We start from the raw sequence: 23,758 nt of genomic DNA, 5'->3' as shown, positions 1-23,758 counted from the left end.
TCTGTGTGAAAAAGTGTTCTTCTTTGTCTGCGTATATTGAGACCAGTGAGAAGTGGTCACGTCCCTTGGTGGCTAGTTGATGTTCATGTATCCTGGGAATTCCTGGAGGCCTAGCGTTCCAACCGGAACTCCATCAAACTGGACCCAATATACAAACCACTGCAAAACAGAACCGGAAGTAATGCCGACTACCTCAGCAAGCCTATGCCTATACATAACAAGCGGGACAGAACACCAAAGCTTCACTGGAGGCGCACTGACGATGTTACCTAACAGGGTGACAAAATGTCTGCACTCAAACACATTTGCTCACTGCACCAGTCTACAACCTCACCCACAAAATGAGCAACAAACCTTCTCAAAAACTGTATTCCCCAATTTAGCTGCTTTCCAGACACAGGTCGATGGAAAGCACAGACCATGTTTCTGTCCTTACAAGGATTGCTATGTAGTACAAGGTAACCAGGCCCCGGTTACGGGTGGACGCTTATAACGTCTATGGCACGTAGCGTGTCTCACACACACGCATGCACACAAACAGGAACAGAGGGAAATTCGGTTCTTGGCAGAGGAAAGCTAGAAAGCAGCTCAACGGTTCTCATTCATGGGTTGCTGAGATGACCATGATTTTTTTTGTTGGTTAGAACTGTTCTTCAGTTGTCTCTGTCTGAACATTACTACTGATTTAGGTAGCTCTCTCACTTCTGACACATTTGGGTTATTAAAAGGAAACTGAAAGAAAGTTGAATTGAATTTTTATGTTTTAAAGTAGATTTCAACTGCAGAGAACAAAAACAGCTGTGGGGATCAAATCACTACCTAGTTCCCAGCCCAAAGTTCTCCAGTTATCCAAGAATCTATTACACCAGAGACAGGCAAAAGACTTGTACCATCTATAACTGGTTACTAGCCAAAAATCACATTTTGTTATTAGGGAGCTACACCAGAACACAGCACCTCAGCTTCAATTCATCTGCAACTGAAACTTCAATTACTGCTTGTTCAAATAGCTACACTTGAATATCAGGTAACTTGCTTTCCAAAACAGAGCAATCCTTCAAACCACTGGTTTTACAAAAGTTGTCTCATTTCGGCTCACCATTTTAAAAAGTCCAAAAACAAAATCACATGGCCTTTACTTCCATTTCACAGGTTTTTGCCTATTTAGCCCATCAAAATCCCTTGAAGCCTCTTTGTATCTTCCTCAACTTGCATTCCCACCTATTTTGCGTCACATCAGTAAATACTAGAAATGTCACAATTCTTTCCCAGATCCAAATTTCACATTGTGAACAGCTGTAGGCCTAGCAGTAAACTCAATAGTAAGTGTGCCATCCTCTCAAGTGACCCTTGTTTCAAAAATAGTGTTTCTGCTTTGTTAACTGTGGAAGAAATTAGCATGTTGTAGGAGGTTCAAGAAAATTCAGTACCAGGAAGGTAAAAAGGCTATATGAAAGATAGAACATTAAAAAGGAAGTGTCCCAAGTGTACAACCTCCCCCCCCCCCCACCAGTTCTTAAACTGCTAACTTAGTCAAACCTAGTCACATTTTTGCCCTCGTCAGTAAAATAAGTGCATGTTACTTAAACATTAAAAGAAGAATAAAGCCTGCAGCTCAGGAAGATGAGATTTCTGGAGAAAGTTAAGCTTTCGACTGTCCTGTAACTCTGCATTGCTGTACAGTCTTCAGTACCTAACTCTCCATGACATGAAAAAAAGTTCTCTCTACCTCGAAGTCTGACAGTTGCAGTCTGCTTATTCACGTATTAAAAGAAAACCTCTAACATTAACCAAAATGTTTAGTGTATTATCCCAATGCTTGATATTAGTATACTATTCAAAACACTCTACATGTTTAGTGACCTCGTGTGGTACTTTAAGTCTAAAACTTCAAATACACCACAGCCACTGACTTCAGAATCATAGTTCAGAAAAGGGCCTTCAGCTGACTGACAAACTATTCAAATGCTCATCTCAGCCTTGTTAAAATGTTGAGGTTTCCTGCCTTAACTACCCTCCCACGCAAGGAGTCCCAGATTCCAAACATAATAGTGAAAAAACTTTCCTTAAATCAGCTCTAAACCTGCTTTACACCATAAAATTATGCTTTGTTATGGATCCTTCAACTAAAGCCCCTCAATCTTATATACTTCAATCAGGTCCCCTCTCTACTTTCTCTGCTCCAAAGAAAACAATCTGAGTTTATCCACCCTCTCTGCATAGCTAAACAGTCCCATCTCAGGCAAGATCCTAGGCCAATCTGCTCTGCAATGACATTCTTCCTACAATGCAATGACCAGAACTGCACTGTACTCCAGCTATGGTATAAGCAAAATTTTATACAGCTCCAACACAACCTCTTTGCTCATAATCTGTGGCACAACACAATAAAAGCAAATATTCCGTGTGCCTTCTTTAACTATCTTATTAACCTTCCCTTCCATCTTCAGGGATCAGTGGACAAGCACCCCAAGGTTTCTGCATTTCTTACTGTCCTGCCATTCACTGGTGCCTCAGTGGTTCGCACTGCTGCCTCAAAGCAGTAGGGACCCAGGTGGCTGTCTGCATGGAGTTTGCACTTTCTCCCTATAGTGTGGGTTTCCACTGGGTGCTTTAGTTTCCTCACACACTTCAAAAGATACCCAGTTGAGACAGAATGGCCATGATAAATTGTCTGTAGTATCCAGGGATGCGTGGGCTAGTTAGCTAAGCCATGGTAAATGCAGGGCTATGGGGATAGCGTGGGGAACGAGGTCTAGATGAGATGCTGCACATCAGTGCAGACTCAATGGGTCAAATAGCCTCTGTATTGTAGATATTCTATGATTCACAGTACTACCTTGGCTTGTTACTTCTTCCAAAAGAGTATCACCTCTCACTCATTGGATTAAGTTCCATCTGTTCAACTGGGCAATCTGCCTGCAGTACCCTATAGTCTGTGACCATTTCCTCACTAATATCCACCTCAATCTTTGTCATCTACAAACTTATCATCCCCACCAACATTTCCTCAACATCATTTATATACATTGTAAATAAAGGGACCAGACACCGACATGAGAGTTAAGTCATTGAATGAGTCACATTAACAGCCTTCTACCATCATGCTGTCTCCTTCAATTTTGACCCAACTTGGAAGGTTACTTTGGATTCCAGGTGTGTTTAGCTTTCTTCTCAGTCTCTCACGTAGGACATTGTCAAAGGCTTTTTTGAAAAGCGACAACAATTGCATTGTGCTCATCTCCTTTATTCATGTTGAAAGTAACAGTTTAAAAAAAACTCCAAGAAGTTTTTCGTAAGGGATTTCTTAAGTCGACATTTACTCTGTGCAGCTGAACCATCATTTTTAGAGTGCCCAGTTGTTATATCCATTATTATAAATTCTAACATTCTCCTACTAACATTAAACTAACAACTCTGCACTTCATTTTCCTACCCTCCTTTTCCAAATAGTGAGGTTAGATTTGCTGCTTTCCAGGCTGCAGGAGCTTTTTCCAGAAACAAAGAATTCAGGAAGATAACCAACAGGACATCCACAAACTCAAAAGTGACATCTTTTGACACATTGCGACAGTGTTAACTTGGTCCAGGGAATTGTTAACCTTCCACACAGCTAATGTCAAATATTACATCTTTACTAATATTAATTTCTTTCAGTTGTTATCCAAATCTCCAATTGCCTTGTATTTCTGGGACATTTTCTGTATCTTTTACTACTGTCCACCATAAATTTTAGTATGTCCATCTCTAATGGAGGAGATTTCTTCTAACTAATATTTACCTTTAAATATAATTAAAAGCTGCAGTCCACTTTTGTTTCTCATGAGCTTGCATTCAGTCAGTTCCTTGGTCATGCTTTGCTATCTAAATTACTCCCAATCTTCAGGCTTACCAGACACCAGCTTCCAATTCCTTTGACAGAATACAAACTTTAAACTTATTTTGTCACCTTTCTCATTGGGTATTTGCACCTTCGATGAATGTATATCGGCTGCAGTCTGTGTAATATTTTAAATGCTAGCCTTTTAGCGCATTATCCAAATCCCTGGATATGGTCAACAGTGCCATTCAGGAAAGTTCCTGATTTTCAAAACCACTACAATTCGGGAATTCCTCTTCAAAGTAAGAGGAAATATACAATACCTTCAAATGCAATGACATCTTTTAACCTGGGACCAAAAGTGCACACAGCATCCATGTGGTCTCACCAATTGTTACAACTTACTTCTATATTCCTTTCCCATTGCAATAAAGAAAAACATTCCACCTCCCTTCATACGTAGCACACTTGTATAATTATCTTTCGCAATTCAAGTGCCAATACACCAAGATCCACTGAACAAAGTTCTGTAATCACTATAAATAATGTGCTGCTCATTTCCACCTGTCAAACTGAACTATTCTATTCCACATTTTGCCACATTACACATCAGCTATTTCTGCGCATTTTGCAATCCTTTTTGGCCATTCACTACCTATTTCTCTTCACAGAATCCTTCTGCTGTCACAACATTACTGTGTACTGTGTCAAAGTGACAGCAGTAAGATAGGTGTGGTTCATCTATTTTTCATTTCTGTATTATATTCTATGTTCTGTTTTGTTTCAGTCTTTGCAAACTTGTGATTTTTATATCAAATTAGAGGCGTTTTGGCTTGAATATCTGGTATGAATTTTTTAATCGATAGTTTTCTTGTATAAATGCATTCCTGCTGAGCAAGGAGCCCATTGTTAAACTCTACGTCCTCTAGTTTCACTCAATTTATGAATGTTGAACTCAATTAGCACAAGTATATATTACAGGAAACCAGGAGTCTACCATAAACCTACCTTCACTGGTTAGAATGCACACAGGGATTCCTATAGTTCACTATGTTATAAGTTTGGCCTTGTTGGCAACTTCACAAATAGGGCTCAAGCCATTTGTTCACTATGCAAACTTAATGAAACAAGCAACACACTTCATGGGTTTCAAAGCCATCCCATCAGATAACAGCTGTCATTGTTAGGTAATTTCTCACTCTATATCAGGCAAACGCAATAAAGGCCCTAAATTGATCACTTCTGATCTCAAAAAGGGGTCCAGTGCACCTCAGATCACCCCGAACGTGCAATGTATCTGAAATGTTTCAGCAGCAGGGGATACTAGGTGTTTTACACTGCTAGCGTGGGGTAGCACACAAATGATGCTGCTGTCAAGTCAAAACAATGTACTGCTTATAATACAAATAAAAGATGTGGCACATGAATTTCAGTGCTGGTATGTTGCCAATTATTTAGGCTGCATGTGCTAAGGAGCGTATCCCTCGGCAGTTCATAAGGCTTGGCGTGTACACAACCAAAACGCTTTTGCAAAACTCAAGGATCCAACAATGGTTGCAGTTATGCAATGAGAAAATATTTGCTGGATACTCCTATGTGAAAACCTGAACCAGTTTAGGAATATCAGCTCGCTGTCAGCATAAAGGATACATACACATAGCTGCAGCTGTCTTAACTCAACAAAATAGATGATGGTTCACAGTCAACCTCCCCAGTATGCAAGTCTGTATGCATTAATTGGTTTCTCTCTCATCTTAAGTTATGCAGAACATTCGATTTTCCAGTCCAAATGCAGATTTTCGGAATCTAAACAGCAACAAGCAATTAAATATATCTGCATTTTTTCCACACTTACTTCTAATACGCTAGAGTGAAAACCATCAAGTCCTGCAGGTTCGATTATCTTAAACCCTAAAATTTTCTCCACATTGCTGCTTAAAGGTATTAAGTGAAATATATGCCTCTCCATAACTTATTTTAAAGGGCCCATTGTACAGTTTATATTTTGTATCTGTTTTTCCAATGGAGAAAGGACAAATTACTTATTCAAAAAGTCTACTTTTCTTCTCATGGATCAAATACACTGCAATCGATTCCATCATGTTTGCACCAGCTCTGTATATTAGCATTACGAATTAGTGCCATTCACCTGTCTTCTCCCCATACATGATTTGAAGAGAAACAATTACCCACTGTCATCGGTCCAGCTTGACTGAAATTGCCTTGATCACACTTGCACTCCAGATCCTAACTACTTACTATGTGAAGTTTCTCGTGATACATAAATTATAAATCTGTACCCTTCAACTTCAATCCTTTTATAAATGACTACAGTTTCCCTTATCCAGACAGCTCAATTTGGCAAATCTCCTCAGCCTTCACTTCTCCAACAAAAATAATTCTAACTTCTCTAATTTATTTTGGTGACTAAAGTTTGTCACCCACTGGACCCACTCATTACAGCACATTCACCGATGCATTCGTAGCCCTTTTGAAGTGTAGTGCTGTAACTATAAATAATACTCCAAATGAGGTCTAACTAGCATCCTATACAAGCTCCATCATAAGCACTTTGCTCATGTACTTTATGCTGCTACTAATAAAGCCTGGATACTGTATATTCGATAGGTGTGGCTCATCTATTTTTCATTTCTGCATTATATTCTATGTTTTGCTTTCTTCCAGTCTTTGCAAACTTAAATAATTTTACATCAAGTTAGAGGGGTTTTGGCTTGAATATTTGGTATGAAACTTTTGTGGGTAATTTTCTTGTATAAATGCATTCCTGCTCAGAGGAAGGAGCCCATTGCTAAACTCTACATTGTCTAGTTTCACTCAACTTATGAATGATGAACTCTCTCCACTCATCCTGCCAACTTTAATGACTTATGCACATATACACCAAGATATCTATGCTCTTGCCCAGTCTTTGGAGTAGCACCCTTCATTTTATACTACCTTGCCATGATCTTTCTACCAAAATGTACATTCAGTCCCATGTTCAAATAGAATTTGGCCTGCCACTTATCAATCCATTCTACCAACTTGTCATATTCCTTTGAATTCTACAGTGTCATCAGTTTACAATACTTCTGGATTTTTTTTGTCATTCACAATTTTAAGCTGTCTCCAGTACACTCAAGGTCCAGATCATTTATTAAGGAAATACAGAAGTCCAGCACTGACGCCTGGAATCTTCCTTCAGACCAAAAAACCACCAGTAACTGTTAGTTTCTTGTCACTCAACCAATTAATTTCATATCCATCCCTTTTATTCCAAGGACTCTAACTTTGCCTAACTCTGTTATACAGAAATGTATTGAATGCCTTTTGGAAATCCACACATGCTTTAAATCATTAGGTTTCATTCATGTTCTGTAACATTTCAAACAAACTACTAAATTAATTAAATTTATTAATTCTGACTTTCTCCCTCAAGAAATTCAATGACCTGATTTACCATGGTCACAGAATGACAGGACAGACTCGATGGGCTAAATAGCCAACACCTGGTCCTATAAACGGCGCACTTCTACTGCACCACTACCTATAAATGAATTGCAACAGAAATATCATTAAGTTCCTGTTAGTATGCATAAGGTCAGAAAACAATGAAAATAATCATTTTGTATGTGGAAGTGATACAGCAACTAAGTCGGAAAGAACTGGAGACTGGGGTTGAGGGGTCAGGTAACAATACAAGTATGGTAGAACTGGGGAGGTGCAGATTACACATAGGTACTTAGTTACCCATTAACTAGGGCTACTCATGCCACTAACTCAAAAGAACTTTGTGTGGACAGGCTTATGGACCAGTCCAAACCTCCTCAAAACATATTAAAAAAGGTAACCTATACATTAGCTTTTACCTATTTTAAATGCAAGGTGTTGCGTTCTGGATGCAATTTGATTGGTCAAACGTAGATGTAAGCAAAACAATTTATTAATACGCTTTAGGTAAAGTACTACAAAAGAAAAAGGAATTAGCTTAGCTACAACGCTATCAAAATACTTAACTAAATAATACACAGCAACTATGACTAATTAACTGCTCCAAAACAGTAACACTGCATAAACACACCCTTGTCAAAGGCAAACTCAGAAAAACAGATGGTTTTATATGCAAATTCAACAGCAAGAAAATATCAAGGGAAAACTCTCAACGTGTGGCAGGGAGATATGTACTGTAGCTTCTAAACCCTGCTGAGACCTCAGCAACAACTGCTGAAACCTAAAACTAAAAATCCTGGTTTTCTAGGAGCTTGACCACACCCATTTATTTTTATTGCTCAAACCTTAATAAAAATAAAGGCCTCACAAGCTGTTTATGAATTTTCAATTGACAGCCTGCCACCTCTGCCTTAAAACCTCTTAAAAAGAATGGATAAAACACATCTCTTAAAGCCAATGGCACAGTCAGATTAGATTAGGTTTAAAGCAGACAACTATACTTTTCAAAACACTAATGAATAAATTTAAAGAAACATGTTACTGGAATAGACTGTGATTTTCAGGTACTTCAATATGCAGTCACATAAATGTCTACCCAAGAACCATCACAAGATTTATATATAATCAGAATTTATATATAGTCTGTTACCTGAGCAGGATCATTTATATCAATTCCAGCTGTTAAATCATTTCCTGAAGTACCATTATTATCAAAATGTTCATTTGTGGACGCCAGCTCTTGGCGCAGTTTAATAAAATCCCCTGAAGAGATTATATCTTTAGGTAAGTGATTCTGAACGTGATCTTTGAACCTGAAAAACAGTCAAATTATTCATAATTCATGTAAAATTGTAGACTAATGAGTCTTTCTTTACCAGACAAAGAGTTAGGAAAGAAAATTCCAGTTTATAATACAAAATATTGGGATACACTATTGGAATTTTCCTACCCTGAAGATTCAGTTTATTGAGAATTTCACATTTAATCCTTTGTTGACTGTAGTAGAATTTCTGCACAAAAATAAAAATAAACTATTACAACTTTTAATTTACTAAGAATCTGGAGAATTTAAAAATATTCCGAGGTCAGCACAATTTTTGAATTTCATTTCATCGATTTTTGCAGTGGCTATTGGTCAGAAAACAGGGTAGTTTGAAAGTCAAGGATGGTTTTAAGTACGGACTAGTTAAATACTCATGAACAGCCCAATAGAATTCAACAATAAAACTCTTAACATTGTAATTTACCAACATTATAGACTTCATTAGAGATTGAATCTCTCTCAGACAGGCAGTGTACCAACTTCCTTAAACAACTTGCAAAAAGCTCCTTCTCTCCATTTATTCACTTAATTTCATATCTCCATATCAGCTTTTTGGGATTTTGTCATATCAGTTTCAATCTTCAATCAAAATTTTGAAACAAGCGTTTCAACAATAAGGCAAGATGTGATCTAAATATATGTGAAAAATTGCTTTGTTTCGAGTCTTCTAGCATACCTTTGGAAGTGATGACTGTAAAGCTGCGTTGGAATACCAAGAATCCGATCATAAATTGTAGTCACTTCTTCCAGATTTCCCCGATCATTTTCCCAGTTGATGTAAGTTTCCCAAAGTCTGTCTGAGCGAAAGTCAGTCCCTGCAGCTAACACAGCATGTTCAAATACACTGTAGGAATATGAAAATAGATCGGTTTGGAATTGTGATCTGGTGATTATTTGCACAGTTTCTCAAATCAGCTTACATAGAGTAAAGACCACGAAATTTCAAAGTGGAAATTGCAAACAGCGCAGTGAGTTTTTTTTTTGCAATATAGTTTAAAGAATTGAGCTAGAAGCAAGAACTACCACAAAATGGCCACAAACTCAAAAACAGCCATCACTTAGGGTTTGAGATAACAAGGTGAGGAGCTGGATGAACACAGCAGGCCAAGCATCTTAGGAGCAGGAAAGCTGGCGTTTCGGGCCTAGGCCCTTCATCAGAAATCTGAAGGGTCTAGGCCCGAAACGTCAGCTTTCCTGCTCCTAAGATGCTGCTTGACCTGCTGCGTTCATCCAGCTCCACAGCTTGTTATCTTGGATTCTCCAGCATCTGCAGTTCCTATTATCTCTAATACCACTTAGCGTTTCTGTTATCTGTTGCTTTTTATAAAGTCAATAGAAGGCATGCAAATGGAGGTGGATCTTTTTGAAATGCAACACTGATTGGTATGGGTTGAAATTTTGGGTTGAAGTCTTTTAAAATAAAGGAGTTGATCACCATAGGTGGTAAAAATTATGCTCTACTTAAAAATGCTTGATAAACCTATTTTCAGCTGTGACAAATTGTATCATGTATTCTTTTACATACAATAGTATTTTCCAAAGTAGCTTTTAAAGGATTTCAAGGGATTATGAATGCTGCTCTTCACAGATGTAATTTCAAAGAGCAGATATATGAACATCTCCTACATAAACATCATTTCCACTACGTTCTGACTTGTGAATGGACTCCAAAACAGAAACCATTCACAACTGGACTGCCTTTATATTTTAAAATACTGGCCAATAGTGCAGGGTCGCAGTAGATTGCATGTTCAGCAATAAACGAACTTTTTTTAAAAATACCACTGAATCAATGAGTATCAATTTACATATTTCTTTGAGAATTCTGCAATTCATATTTGAATGATAGCACTCTTTAAAATCAGCAAAATCCAGATTTCTGCTAACTATTGAATATATTCAATATATTCTATACTGATGCTTTGCTTGAATTCATTTACTAGCCAGCATAGAACACCAAAAGGCCAAAAGACTGAGTCAGTAGTCTTAGAGGATAATTTAAAAACTGCAGAGGATACAGAACATAACCATGGAACTGAAGGGTGTAAAGGGATCAGTTTGTGAAAGTGGTAATGGCTCATTTCAAAGTGTGAAACACAAGAAATGTGGGAGTAGGACATTCAGATCTTTAAGTCTGCCCTGTCATTCTACATGACTGATCACCCAACTCAGTACCTGTTTCCACTTTTTCCTCATACTTATTAGTCCTTTAGCCCTAAAAACTATATCGAACTGCTTCTCAAAGTACGTGACAAGGTTCCGCATGATAGACTTATTAGTAACCTTAGATCGCATGGGATACAGGGAAAACTGGCCATTTGGATACAGAACTGGCTCAAAAGATAGAAGACAACAGAGGGTGGTGGTAGAAGATTGCTTTTCAAACTGAAGCCCTGTGATCAGCAGTTTGCCACAAGCACTGGTGCCGAATCAATGCTTTTTGTCATTTATAGAAATGATTTAATTGTGAACACAGGAGGTATGGTTAGAAAATTTGCAGATGACATCAAAATTAGAGGCACAGTGGACAGTGAAGGAAGTTACCTCAGAATACAACAGGGTGTAGATCAGATGGGCAAACGGGCAGAGGACTGGCAGATGGAGTTTAATTTAGACAAATGTGCAGTGATGCATTTTGAAAAGGCAAGTCAGGGTAGGATTTGTACACTTAACGGTAAGGTCCTGGGGAGTGTTGCTGAACAAAGAGACCTTGGAGTGAAGGTTCATAGATCCTTGAAAGTGGAGTCCCAAGGTGAGTGGATAGTGAAAGCAGCATTTGGTATGCTTGCCTTTACTGGTCAGTGCATCAAGTATAGGAATTGGGAGGTCATGTTGCATCTGTAGAGGACATTGGTTAGGTCACTTTTGCAATACAGGCATCCAATTCTGGTCTTCCTGGAACAGGAATGATGTTGTGAAACTTGAAAACATTCAGAAAAGATTTACAAGGATGTTGCCAGGGTTGGAGGATTTGAGCCATCACAGGCTGAATAGGCTGGGGCTATTTTCCCTGGAGGAGAGGCTGAGGGGTGTCCTTATAAACATTTATAAAATCTTGAGGGCATGGATAGAGTGAATAATCAAGGTCTTTTCCTTGGGTCGGTGGGGAGTCCAAAACTACAGCACATAGGTTTAAGGTGACAGGGAAGAGGGCAAGGACACAATTAATTTAGGATACATTTAGGAACATCCTTCCTGCAATGACCTGTGTAGTCCCATAACACATTTATAGATTTCTGCAATATCCCCCTTAGTCTTCTAAACTCCACTGAACTGATTCCACCCCTCTTCCTACATCAGTCCTGCCATTCCAGAAAACAATTTGCTAAACTTCTGCCACACTATCTTCAAAGCCAGAACTTTCATCCACAGATAAAAAGGAAGAAAAGTGCACACAATGTTCTCGGCGTGGTCTCACCAAGGTTCTGAACAACTGCAGCAAGCCATCAATGCTCCTCCATTTGAAACAACTCATTTTGAAAGCCAAGATACAATTTTCCTTCTTTACCACCTGTTATACCTACATGCTTGCTTTCAGCTAATGGTACACAGGGCCACCCAAGTCTTACTGCACCTCCCCTTTGCCCAATTTATTGCCAGGTAATAATCTGCCTTCTTGTTTTTGCTACCAAGATGGATAATGTCATTTATCCACATATTTCACCTGCGTTTATACTCACTTAACTTGTCCAAATCACACTCAAGTGTCTCTGCATCCTCCTCAGTTAAATCTCCCAATACAGTCTTGTGCCAACCGCAAACACGGAGAGATTACATTTAGTTCCCACATCTGAGTCATCAATATATATTGTGAACAGCTGGGGTCCAAGCACTGATCTCTGTGCTGCCCCACTAACTGGTCCAGATTTTGTTTTTTCTCTACGACCTTTTTCTTTTTAAAAAAAAGTAGTGGAGTTACATTAGCTACCCTTCAAACTGTTGGAACTGTTCCAGAGTCTATACTGTTTTGAAAGATTCAATGCGTCCTCTATTTCCAGGGTTACTTCATCCAGTACTCTAGATGTAGATTATTGGGCCCTCAGGATTTACCAGCCTTTAAGCCCAACTTCCCTAACACTGAACTCCTTCAATTCCTCCCTTTCAGTGAACCCTATATTCCCAATATTTTCATGAAGACAGAAACAAAATATGTATTTAATTAGCCGGTCATCTCTTTACTCCCTGTCATAACTTGCTTTAAGACAGTTAGAGATCAACATTTGTCTTCAGTGATCTTGTTCTCTTCAGACAAAATTATTGCAAAAGCTTCTTTAGGTATGTTCCCTCCAAGCGCATGCACATTTCTTTTTTTTGCCTCTTAATCAATCCTCTAGTCCTCCCTTGTTGAAATTTAAACTGCTCCCACTCCTCTGGTCTGCTGCTTGGCCACTTAGCACATGTACCTTCCTTGGATTTAATACTAACCCTAATTTCCCTTGGTAGTCACAGTTAGGCCACTTTTCCAGTGTTTTTTGTGCTGATAGAAATGAACAATTGTTACACTTCCTCCATGCACTTTTGGTCACTTGCCACAGACTCAGTCCAGTATCTGTCCCCTTCAGGGTCTGCAACGTTGCTACAGAGGCAATCTTCATGGTGGACACAGAAGTCCCTCACTCTCAGTACATTCCGTGTCCTTGCTATCCTCATGGCTTCCTCCAACTAGTGTTCAACATGGAAGCGTATTGATTTAGCAGACTGAAACTGGCGGGTACACTGTGGGTATCAGGAGACATGGCCAGAAGGGGGACAGGGCCCAGAAGTAAACATCCAAGGATACATGTCCTATCAAAAGGACAGAAAGATGGGCAGAGTGGGCAAGGTTGCCTTCTTAGTAAGGAGTGAAATTAAATCAATAGCAAGAAGTGAAAAAGTCAGAAGGTGTAGAATCTATCAGGGTAGAATCGAGTAATCACAAAGGGAAAAAAGACCCAGAAAGGAGTAATGTATTGACCCCCTACCTGTAGTCACGATTTGGGGTGGAAAATAAAATCGGGAGATGGAACCTTTCTTACGTGTCTTTTCTATTACTATAATCATGGGGGAACTTCAATATGCAGGTAGACTGAGAAAATCAGGTTGATAGCAGATTCCATGAAAAGGAACTCATTGAATGTCTACAAGATGATTTTTTGGAGCAGCCTGTGATACAGCCCACTAGGCGAACAGGGAACACCATATTTGGTGATGTGTCATGAGGTAGACTTGAGTAAAGAGCTTAAGGTGAAGAAGCCCTTGGGGGCAGCAGCCATAACATGATTGTGAATTCACGGAGTGTTTGAGGAAGAAGCTGGAATCAGATTTAAAAGGTCTTATATTATAATTACCTTTACTCAAAAGACATGAGGACCAAGCTAGCCAGAATTGATTGGAAGGAGAACATAGCAGGGAAGACAGTGGTGCATTTATGGTAGGAACTTCTAGGGTAATTTGGCAGACACAGCAGAAATTCACCAAGAAGAAGGAACATATGAAGACGACATGGCAATCATGGCTGACAAGGGGAGTGTGGCGCAGCATAAAAGCAAAAGAAAATGCATATATTATGAAGATTAGCTGGAAGCCAGAGGGTTGGGAAGCTCTTTTAAAAGAAAACAAGCAATTCAAGGGAAGGAAGATGAAAAAGAGGGTAATCTAGCTAGTGTTATTAAAAAAAATTGCAAGTTTTTTTGTAAAGATTCAACAAACTTTGTTTTAACTGGAACGTTATGGATTAGCACTCAATAAATCATCAAAAATTATATACCTGAAATAGCTGAAGTTCAGTATTATAGCAATTTCAGAATAGTCAGTTAAGGGTGTCAGTGAGAAGGCTCTCTGCCACTAAGTTTTATTTAAAAGGCTGCATTACTACTCAAGTGATGTATACTGTAAATAAAGTATTACAATGATTACGCACTTTCTGCACTACATTTCTATTAGTTGTGTTTTTACATTGATTATATGGACCTCATGATCAACCGGTACACTCCTGTTCCCCATAAGTGCTAGTTAATAAAAAGTTTGCTTCACATAAAAAGACTGAAGCAAGAGTGGGCATTGGACCACTGGAAAATGAGGCTGGGGAAGTAGTAATGTGAAACAAAAATGGTAGAGGAATTGAATAAATTCAGTGCATCAGTCTTCATGATGGAAGACTTCAGTAGCAAACCAGAACTTCAATAGTCGGGGCAGAAGTGAATGCAATAATCATTACTGAGAAGGTGCAGGGAAGCCGAAAAATCTGAAAGTGGTTAAATTACCCAGACCAGACTGACTATGCCCCAGAATTCTGAAGGGGATAGCTAAGGAGATTATGCAGGCATTGTTGGTGATCTTTCTCTAATCAATGGAGTCAGGGAAGGCCCCAGAGAATGAGAAAATGGCTAAAGCAACACCACTGTTTAAAAAACAAGGGAGGCAAAAGACAGTAAATTATAGGCTGACTAGCCTGATCTCAGTCATTGGTAAGATTTTACAATCCGTAATTAAGTATGAAATAATGGGGTACATGGTAAAAGAGGGCAGAGTCCACACAGTTTGCTAAAAGAGGTCATGCCTGACAAAACTGTCAGAATTCTTTGAAGAAGTAACAAGTTAGACAGATGAAGGGGAGCCAGTGGATGCAATCTGTTTTAATTTCCAGAAGGCCTTTGACAAGGTGCCGCACGGCAGACTGCCGTTAGGGGCAAGGCACAGGAATGAACAGAGGATTGGTCGACAGGCAGAAAGGGGAAATAGTCTTTTGTAAGATGGCAGCTGGCAACTAGGGGAGTTTCACAGCAGTCAGTATTGGGACCACAATTACGCACTTTATACAATGACAACCCGGATGAAAGAACTAAAGGCATTGTTGCTAAATTCAGAGATGGAGGGACAGGTAGTGGGGAGGCTACAGGAGGAGTTGGACAGGCTAGGCAAGAAGTGGCATACAATGTGGGAACATGAGGTTATTGACTTCGGTCAGAAAAGCACAGACTATTTGCTAAATATGGAAAGGTTTTGGAAATCTGAAGCACAGACTTGGAGCCCTAGTTCAGGACTCTCTTAAGGTTAACACAGGCTCAGTTAGCAGGGAGGAAGGCAAAAGCAATGTTAACATTCATTTCAAGAGGGCTAGAATACCAGAGGAGATGTACTGTTGAGGCCAAGACTCTGGGCAGACTGCATTTTGAATATGGTAAGCAGTTCTGGACTGTTTCAAAAGGTGGTGGTGTTGGCCTTGGAGGGATCAAAGGAGGTTTACACGAATGATCCGACTGATGAAGAGCTTGTCATATGAGGAGCAGTTGAGGACTCTGGGACTATACTTTGAGTTTAGAAGGATGAGGGGGATCTGATTGAAACTCTCAAAAACACTGACAGCCCTGGATAGAGTGGATGTAGATAAGAGGCTTCAACTTGTAGAAGAGGCTAGGATCTGAGGGCATAGCCTAAGAGTGAAGGGGTCTTCCTTTAGCACGGAGGTGAGGAATTTCTTCAGCCAGAGGGTGGTACATCTATGCAACTCACTGCTGCAGAAGGCTGTGGAGGCCAAGTCTATGAAAGTATTCAAGTCAGAGAATTGATCAGTTCAAGACTAGTAATGGAGATCAAGGGTTGCAGGCAGAAGACAGGAAAAAGTGGTCAAGAAACAAATCAATCACAATCAGATAATGGAGCAGACTCGATGGGCTGAAAGGCCTAATTCTGTTCCTATATCTTTTGGTCGGCATCAGCTAGGGGAATGGGGCACTGGTGGTTGGGATCCAAGGTGGGGTTGACTGGCAGTCTCAGGTGGTTTCCTAATCCACGTGTGACCATGCTCTAGCACAGGCCTCCGCTCACTTTCCTGCTCCACAGCCCACACTCCCATTCCGTGCCACATAGGACACGGACAACTTTTAATCCTCAAAACAGAGTTACGGGAGGAGAAAGAATTTGGGAGGGGAGGTAGATGTGTTGTGGTAATATCACTGAGGTCATAATCCAAAACCCGAACTTAATGGCCTATTAACACAGGTTCAAATCCCACCATGGTAGGTGAAATTTTAAATTAAAAGCTAGACTAATGGTGACCATGTAACTACTACTAATAGTCAAAATCCTCACCAGGCCTGTCCTCATGTCCCTGAAGTAAGGAACCCTGCCATTCTTACCCCGGCTGGTTTATATAACCCAGGGTCATGGGGTTTTTAATACCTAAGGCAATTAATACCCAAGTACATTCCTGCAATTAGAGATGGGCAATAAAGCCATTGCTGGTTTCTAATTTATGGCATGCATACTTCACTGAGGTAAAGAATGAGGGTTTTAAATAGGATTTTAAAAAAGATTTCATTCATGTGTTGTGGGAATACTGGCTCCAAATTCATCACAACCCTAGCTGCTCTTGAGAAGTTGGTAAGACTAACTGTTGAGAAGGCTGCAAGTACATTGACAATACTACTAGGAATGGAACACTTCAGGATTTTGACCAGTGACACTGAAGGAACGCAGGCATATTTCTAAGTCAGGACAATGAAAGGATTGAAGGGGATCTTGCAGGTGGTGGTGCATTCACAGCCTGTGTCTTTCTATTTGGAACTGAATGAGAGTCTGGAAGGTGCTGCGGATCTTGGGTTACTTGCTGCAGAACATCTTATAGACATTACACACTGCTACCAAACATCAGTGGAGGACAGCACAGATGTCTGAGGATGCGATGCCAATCAAAGGGGCTGTTTTGTTGATGCTTATTCAATGTTGTTGGAGCTTAAGTATCCAGACCTGTGAAGAATATTCCATCACACGCCCGATTTGTGCCTTGTCGATGGTGGACAAGCTTTGGGGATTCCAGAATCAAATTTCTTGCTGTGGGATTCCTAGTCCCTTTCTAGTTCTTACCGACTTACTTCCACTAAAGGTGGTGGAGGAGTAGGGCTTCTGAGCCTGGAGCTCATCCACTTTTTTTTCCCCTCTTGCTATTTTATTTTACTTGCCTCTTGGTGAAGCGCTTGGTCATGGCAGCAGTGAGTGGGCCTGGCAGCGCAGACTCGACTAGACCCAGCAAAACAAATTCGTGGCTGCAGTGGCGAGTGTAGATTCCCAATGGGATCTGCTTCCAAATACAGGTTCATGTTCGCGACGGCAGTGAGTTTGGACCCAGTAGCATTGGCAAGGTGGGCCTGAAGCAGTCTTACAGTGGAGGCAGAGAACAGTTGGGCCAGTGCGGTACCAAAATGCGAGGACTAGCAGCAAGGGCATCAGTGGGGCAAGGGTGTCGCTAAAGAGTGGTGACTTTCATTCCACTGGCGTTGCAACGAATTGGGACTTGTGCGTGGTCACCAAGCCCATGGTGGAGCTCTTAAGGACTGTAAATTTGGACATTTTATATTCTCTGCTTTTGTTTATTTTTGTGTTCTAAGATGGTAAAGAGCAGCAACATTATACAAAACTTAACTATCTTCTAACAATATACACGTGACAATAAAAAGAAAATCATCTCTGTCATGCTCTTATAGCTAGTTCAATAGTAAACTCCAGGATATTGGTAATAGGGAGTTCAGTTAGTATTATGCCATTGAACTTCAAAGGGCAGTGGTTACATTCTCTTGTTGGAGATGGTTAAATAGCAAATTCTACTTGGATTTTTCAGCCCAAGCCTGTATAATTTCTAGATCTTGTTTTAGTATCGGAGAGGTCACAAATGCTGCTGAACATCTTTCAATCATCCACAAACATCCCTATTCACACCTTTGGAACTCAGCTCTTTTGTCCACGTTTGAACCGAAAGTGTAACTATGGCAGGGGCTGAGTGGCCCTGGTAGAACCCAAACAGAGCATCACTGAGCTGGTTATTGCTAAGAGGGCTGCTTGATAGCACCAGTGATGACACCTTCCATTGGTTTACTGATGGTCTAGAGCTGTCCAATGGAACAGTAATTGGCCTGGTTGGATTGCTGTATAGTAATATCTTGGGGATTTTCAACATTGCTGGTAGATGCCAGTGTTGTAGCTGCACAGGAAAAGATTGGCTAGGGGTGGGGCAATTTCTGGAGCATGTTTTCAGTACAATTTAAATACTACAGAACTTTATCAGGCCCACAGCCTTTACAGTGTTCAATACCTCCAGCCATTTCTCAATATCATGTGGAGTTAATAGAATTAGCTGAAGACTGGTACCTCTGATGCTAGGAAGCACTAGAAGATTCCAAGATAGATTGCCCAACTGGCACTTCTAATTGAATATTGCCATATACACTTCAGTCTTGCCTTTTACAAAGATGTAATGGGTTTCACTATCATTGAGAATGGGGATATTTGTGGGGTATCCTCCTCCAGCAAGCTGTTTCATCGTCTATCTCCATTTTGACCCATGCGGCAGACTGCTCATAAACAATAAATCAATCACTAAGGTTTTGGAGTAGATTTGTAACTCCAGTTGTGGATTATTGAGGTTGACTAGCTCGGCAATCAATCAAGCTGACACCCACCTGACCGTTTAGGTATGCCTGGTTTTACTCTTATCATGCCCTCCTGAACTCTTCATTCAACCAGGTTTGATCTCCTGATAGTAATGGTGGACTCAGGGTCATACCAGGCTATAAAGTTGTAGGATAACAAAGCGTGAAGCTGGATGAACACAGCAGGCCAAGCAGCATCTTAGGAGCACAAAAGCTGAAGTTTTGGGCCTACACCCTATAAAGTTGCAGTTTTGATTTGTTTGAAGCCTTTCCCATTTAGAAAGTGAGTGTGTCAAACTTGATTTAAGGTAATCTCAATGCAAAGGTAGGACTGTGAAAGATGAGGATGCGATCAAGTACATTTTGCCCTTCTTGGTTCTCTTACCACTTGCTGTAGACCCAGACTAGCAACTATAGCTGTCCGGAGGGGTTGGTGTGTGTGGGGGGCTGTGTGTCAACCAGCTCAGCTGCCACAGCTGAGCCGCTTTTGGCAGAGTACATTGAACACCCTTGCCACCCTCAGTGTTTCCACCAAGTGGTGTTCAACAAGAAGGAGCACTGAGTGAAGTAGTCTTGACCCAAGCTACCTAGCAGAGGTTATTGTTGGAGAGATCCAACCTGCAATGTGACGAGTGAATTATAATTCAGTGTAGCCAAGCAAGCAATTTGTCGAGAAAATTTGCAATGTTACAGCCTGTTTGTTGCCTGGCCAGGAGGAAGCCACATACTACCTAATTTTATATAGCCCACTTATTGCTGACGAGCACTTCCAATCTCTCCCAAGTTGGTTTAGACGATTACCCAACAATAATTTTCTATTAAGCAAAAAATGTAATGAAGAGCAAAGCGAAGCCTACAGATTTACGACTGACCAATAGTTTTAATAGTTTCGTATATTGTGGCACTGAAGAAACTTGATATTTTAAGACTCATAACAAAAAGACTGAAAAACTTGGCTTGCTTTTAAAGTTATACAGTCAACAGCAATGCCAAACTTGATAAACTGTAATAATGGAACAGACTTGCCAAAATTCTACGAAGCACTAAGATGGCTGGTTGACAAAATACAGGTTTATAATCAGTTGGTTCAATACATTTCAAGTTGAAAAATTTGACAGTACAGCACAAAGGGAGATGAAAAGGATGTCAAAGTTCCTTACTTTGAAATCTTGAATGTCCTGATGACTGCAACGTAAGGGGGAATGACATTTTATGCAAAAACAGTGAGCTGGTTGGGTGACAAGTGCAATCTGGTAGACATATTACTACGGAGAATGCACCATTACATTGATGTTTGAAAGTTAACAAAACAAGATTTGTTTCGATTTAAACCAGACAGGTTGACTGGTTTATTCTTCAGGGCAACATTTTGACCAGAGAATGATTGTTGCATGTTTTATTCAATTGAAATCACTGCAATTTTTCTCTACAAATAATGGTGACCTGTGTATTAATGTTTGTAGCTTCCATGTGTGCAAGTGTGCTATTGTGCAAGCCCAAATGACCATCTCAGATTGGTTACACAGAAACGCAAAAGATAGGAGGCAGTCATTTGGCCCTTTGAGCATGCTCCAGCATTCTTCATGATCATGGCTAATCATCCACCTCAATAGCCTAATCCTGCTTTCTCCTCAATACCTTTGATCCCATTCACCCCAAGTGCTATATTTAGTCACCTCTTGAATACATTCAATGTTTTGGCATCAACTACTTCCTGTGGTAAGTAGTTCCACAGGTTCACCCTTTTTAGGTAAAGAAATGTCTCCTTAACTCCAACCTGAATTGTCTATCTCGAATCCTCATATTGTGACTCCTAGCTCTGCACTAATGCACCATTGGGAATCTGCACCATCATCGACCCTGTCCAGTTATGTCAGAATTTTAGAAGTCTCTATAAGATTCTGAAGTCTAATGAAAACAATCCCAAACTTAGTCAATCTCTCTCGTACATCAGACCCTCCACCCCTGGAATCAGCCTGGTATCCTCACCCCACTCCCTTGAGAGCAAGAGGATCCTTCTTCAGAAAAGGATACCAAAGTTGCACACAATATTCCAGGTGTGGTCTCACCAAGGCCCTGTACAACCGCAGCAACACATCCCTGTTCCTGTATTTAAAACCTCTCACAATGAAGGCCAACATACACTTGCCTTCTTTTATCACCTACTTCCCTTGCATGCTTACCTTCAGTGACCGGTGCACGAGGTCATCGAGGTCCTGCTGCACACTCCCCTCTCCCAATTTACTGACCTTCAGGTAGTAAACTACCTTCTCGCTTTTGCTTCCGAAGTGAATAACCTCACATTTATCCAAATTATACTGCATCTACCATTTATTTGCCCACTCACCCAGCCTATCCAGATTATGCTGAAGGATCTCTGCATCCTCACCACAGTTCACCCTCCCACCTAGTATCATCGGCTAACTTTGAGATATTACAATTAATTCCCTCATCAAAATCATTAATATATATAGTGAATAGTTGGGGTCCCAGCACCAATCCCTGAGGCACCCCACAAGTTATTGCCTGCCTATTTGCAAAGGACCCATTAATTCTTCCTCCATTTCCTCTCTTCCTATCCATCTCAATATATTTCCCCAAATCCCATGCACTTAAATGCTGCAAATTAATCTCTTATGTGGGGCTTTGTCAAACGTATTCTGAAAGTCCAAATATACAACGCTGACTGGCTCCCCCTTGTCAACTCTAATTACATCTTCATAAATTTCAACAGATTTGTCAAGCATGATTTCCCAATCAAAAATCCATGCTAACTGTCTGATCCTGCTACTGCTTTCTAAATGCTCAGCTATGAAGTCCTTGATAATGGATTTGAGAAATTTCCCCACTACCAATGTTAAGCTTACTGGTCTATAATTCAGTTTTCTTTCTACTTCCCTTTTTGAATCTGCAGGGACTCTTCCAGAGTTTGTAGAGTACTGGGAGATGACCACCAATGCATCCAGTGTTTCCGGAGCCACTTCCTGAAGTACTCTAGGATTGCAGGCAGATAAATTGCCAGTACCTGGTAATCTACATCCCAATCACTTTTCCCAGCACTATTTCTCCGCTAATACTGATATCCCTCATTTCATCCCTCTCACCAAATCCTGCATTCTCCAACATTTCTGACATCTGATTTGCATCCTCTTATGAAGGCAGAACCAAAGTATTATTCAGTTGCTCAGCCATTTTGTCTCCTATTGTACATTCCCATTTCTGTCTGTAGGGGGCATACATTGGTCTTCACCTATCTCTCTCTCTCCACATACCTGTAGAAACTCTTACCATAGACTTATTGTTGTGGAGATTGTAGCCATAATTAAGTTTTTTGGTTTTTGTAAGGAGGGACTTCAATTCCATCTGTTACTGTCTCTTCATTCCACCAGCGTTATTTTGAAATTCTACTCTACTAAACCTCACTAATTTTACAGATCAACTAAAAATTGTTTCCTGTGGCAAGTCAGCCAAAAAGGACCAAACACAGATCTAAGGTGGCCTAAAAGAACCAAAGGCAATATGAGAAAACACTTTTACCTGAGAAATTGTTGCATTTTGGAAAGCATTACCTAAAGGGTGGAGGAAGCTGATTAGGTTGCATTCAAAAGAGAATTTAATAAATACTTGAAAGAGGAAAAGAAAGAAAAATATCACATGCCATTCCTTTACTATCCTGGAATTCCCTCAACAGCATCATGCTACACGGTCTACAGCAGTTTAAAGTGCCTGGAGGATTTATCAGCCTTCAATCCCAACAATTTTCCCAGCACCATCTCTGTGCAATTCTTATCATACCCTGAATTATTTGTCAAAGGTTGGCCAACCATGGAATCACATCTCATGCTCTTTTCAGTTTTGCAAGTATAGGTTGGTTGAACCTGGTCACCACCTTGCCTGTTGCAAAGAGCTGAAAGGTCATATTGTTTCATATGATCTGCCAGTCTGGAAGTGTGCTAAGAATTGTGCTGATACCCAATTTAAGTCTCAGTCAGGCTCACAGTGTAACATGTTTGCAAATATATGTATGAATATACATTGTGCCTGTTTCAACTGAACAAAGTAAGTGATAGCCATTCTCGAGCACATTTCTGGGGGTACTCTTGTTCATACTTGACTTGTTAACTAATCATTACTGTTCTCTTACAGTACAAGATATTGGACCTCAATGCATTGATATTCTTGTGGGTGAGTCCTAATAAATGCATGAAGGAGAGCTTTGTTAAAATAACTTTCCTCAGCAATACTCTACTGTAGTTCTGACTGAAGAACAATAAATTGAGTTAGGCTGCAGTAAAGGAAATTCAGGAAGTAAACACAACATTACCTTTTTATTTGGTCATCAGTCTCTGGACAGTTGTTGTCCAAGGTCTCTTTTAAGAAATTGATATAATGAAGCCAAAGATCAACACTAAGTGGTATTGCTTGAAGACCTCGTCGGTATACCTGTGACAAAGAGGTTTCTAGTAATAACTACAGCTGGTTAACAGAAGACAACCAGAGAGTCTGTACACCAAAAATTTTACTTTCTGGATAACTTTGTTTTCAGAAAAGCAGGTAAAAATCAGGAATTTGTTTGAATAATCTGCCATTACCATTGTGTGGAGGGTGGAAAGAACATCACTATGTTCTGCTCTCCACGCGTACAGCCTTGATCTTCAGAGTGTGAGATGGCTCCTGCATTCTGACCAGGTAGGGCAGGCTTGGGGTACAGACCATAAGGCACAGACCCATTAGAACATCACTGACAGCCTCTAACCACAA

The 23,758-nt window shown here is 40.2% G+C and overlaps 1 protein-coding gene across 8 annotated transcripts in view; it reads right to left on the bottom strand.

The window, feature by feature from the left end:
• The window catches only part of prpf39 (PRP39 pre-mRNA processing factor 39 homolog (yeast)), a 60,359-nt gene that overhangs the window by 22,451 nt on the left and 14,150 nt on the right, over window positions 1-23,758 (bottom strand). For all 8 annotated transcript variants that reach the window (XM_048537335.2, XM_048537339.2, XM_048537338.2 and 5 more), the window contains exons 4-6: window positions 23,322-23,440; window positions 9,271-9,438; window positions 8,421-8,583 (exon numbers count right to left, since the gene is read on the bottom strand). In XM_048537335.2, coding sequence (XP_048393292.1) covers window positions 8,421-8,583; window positions 9,271-9,438; window positions 23,322-23,440 — 450 coding nt within the window. The remainder of the gene's footprint in view (window positions 1-8,420; window positions 8,584-9,270; window positions 9,439-23,321; window positions 23,441-23,758) is intronic.

The sequence above is a fragment of the Stegostoma tigrinum genome, chromosome 10 (genome assembly GCF_030684315.1).
Source record: "Stegostoma tigrinum isolate sSteTig4 chromosome 10, sSteTig4.hap1, whole genome shotgun sequence".
Classification (NCBI taxonomy): domain Eukaryota; kingdom Metazoa; phylum Chordata; class Chondrichthyes; order Orectolobiformes; family Stegostomatidae; genus Stegostoma; species Stegostoma tigrinum.
This window is presented reverse-complemented; position numbering and strand designations above follow the sequence as displayed.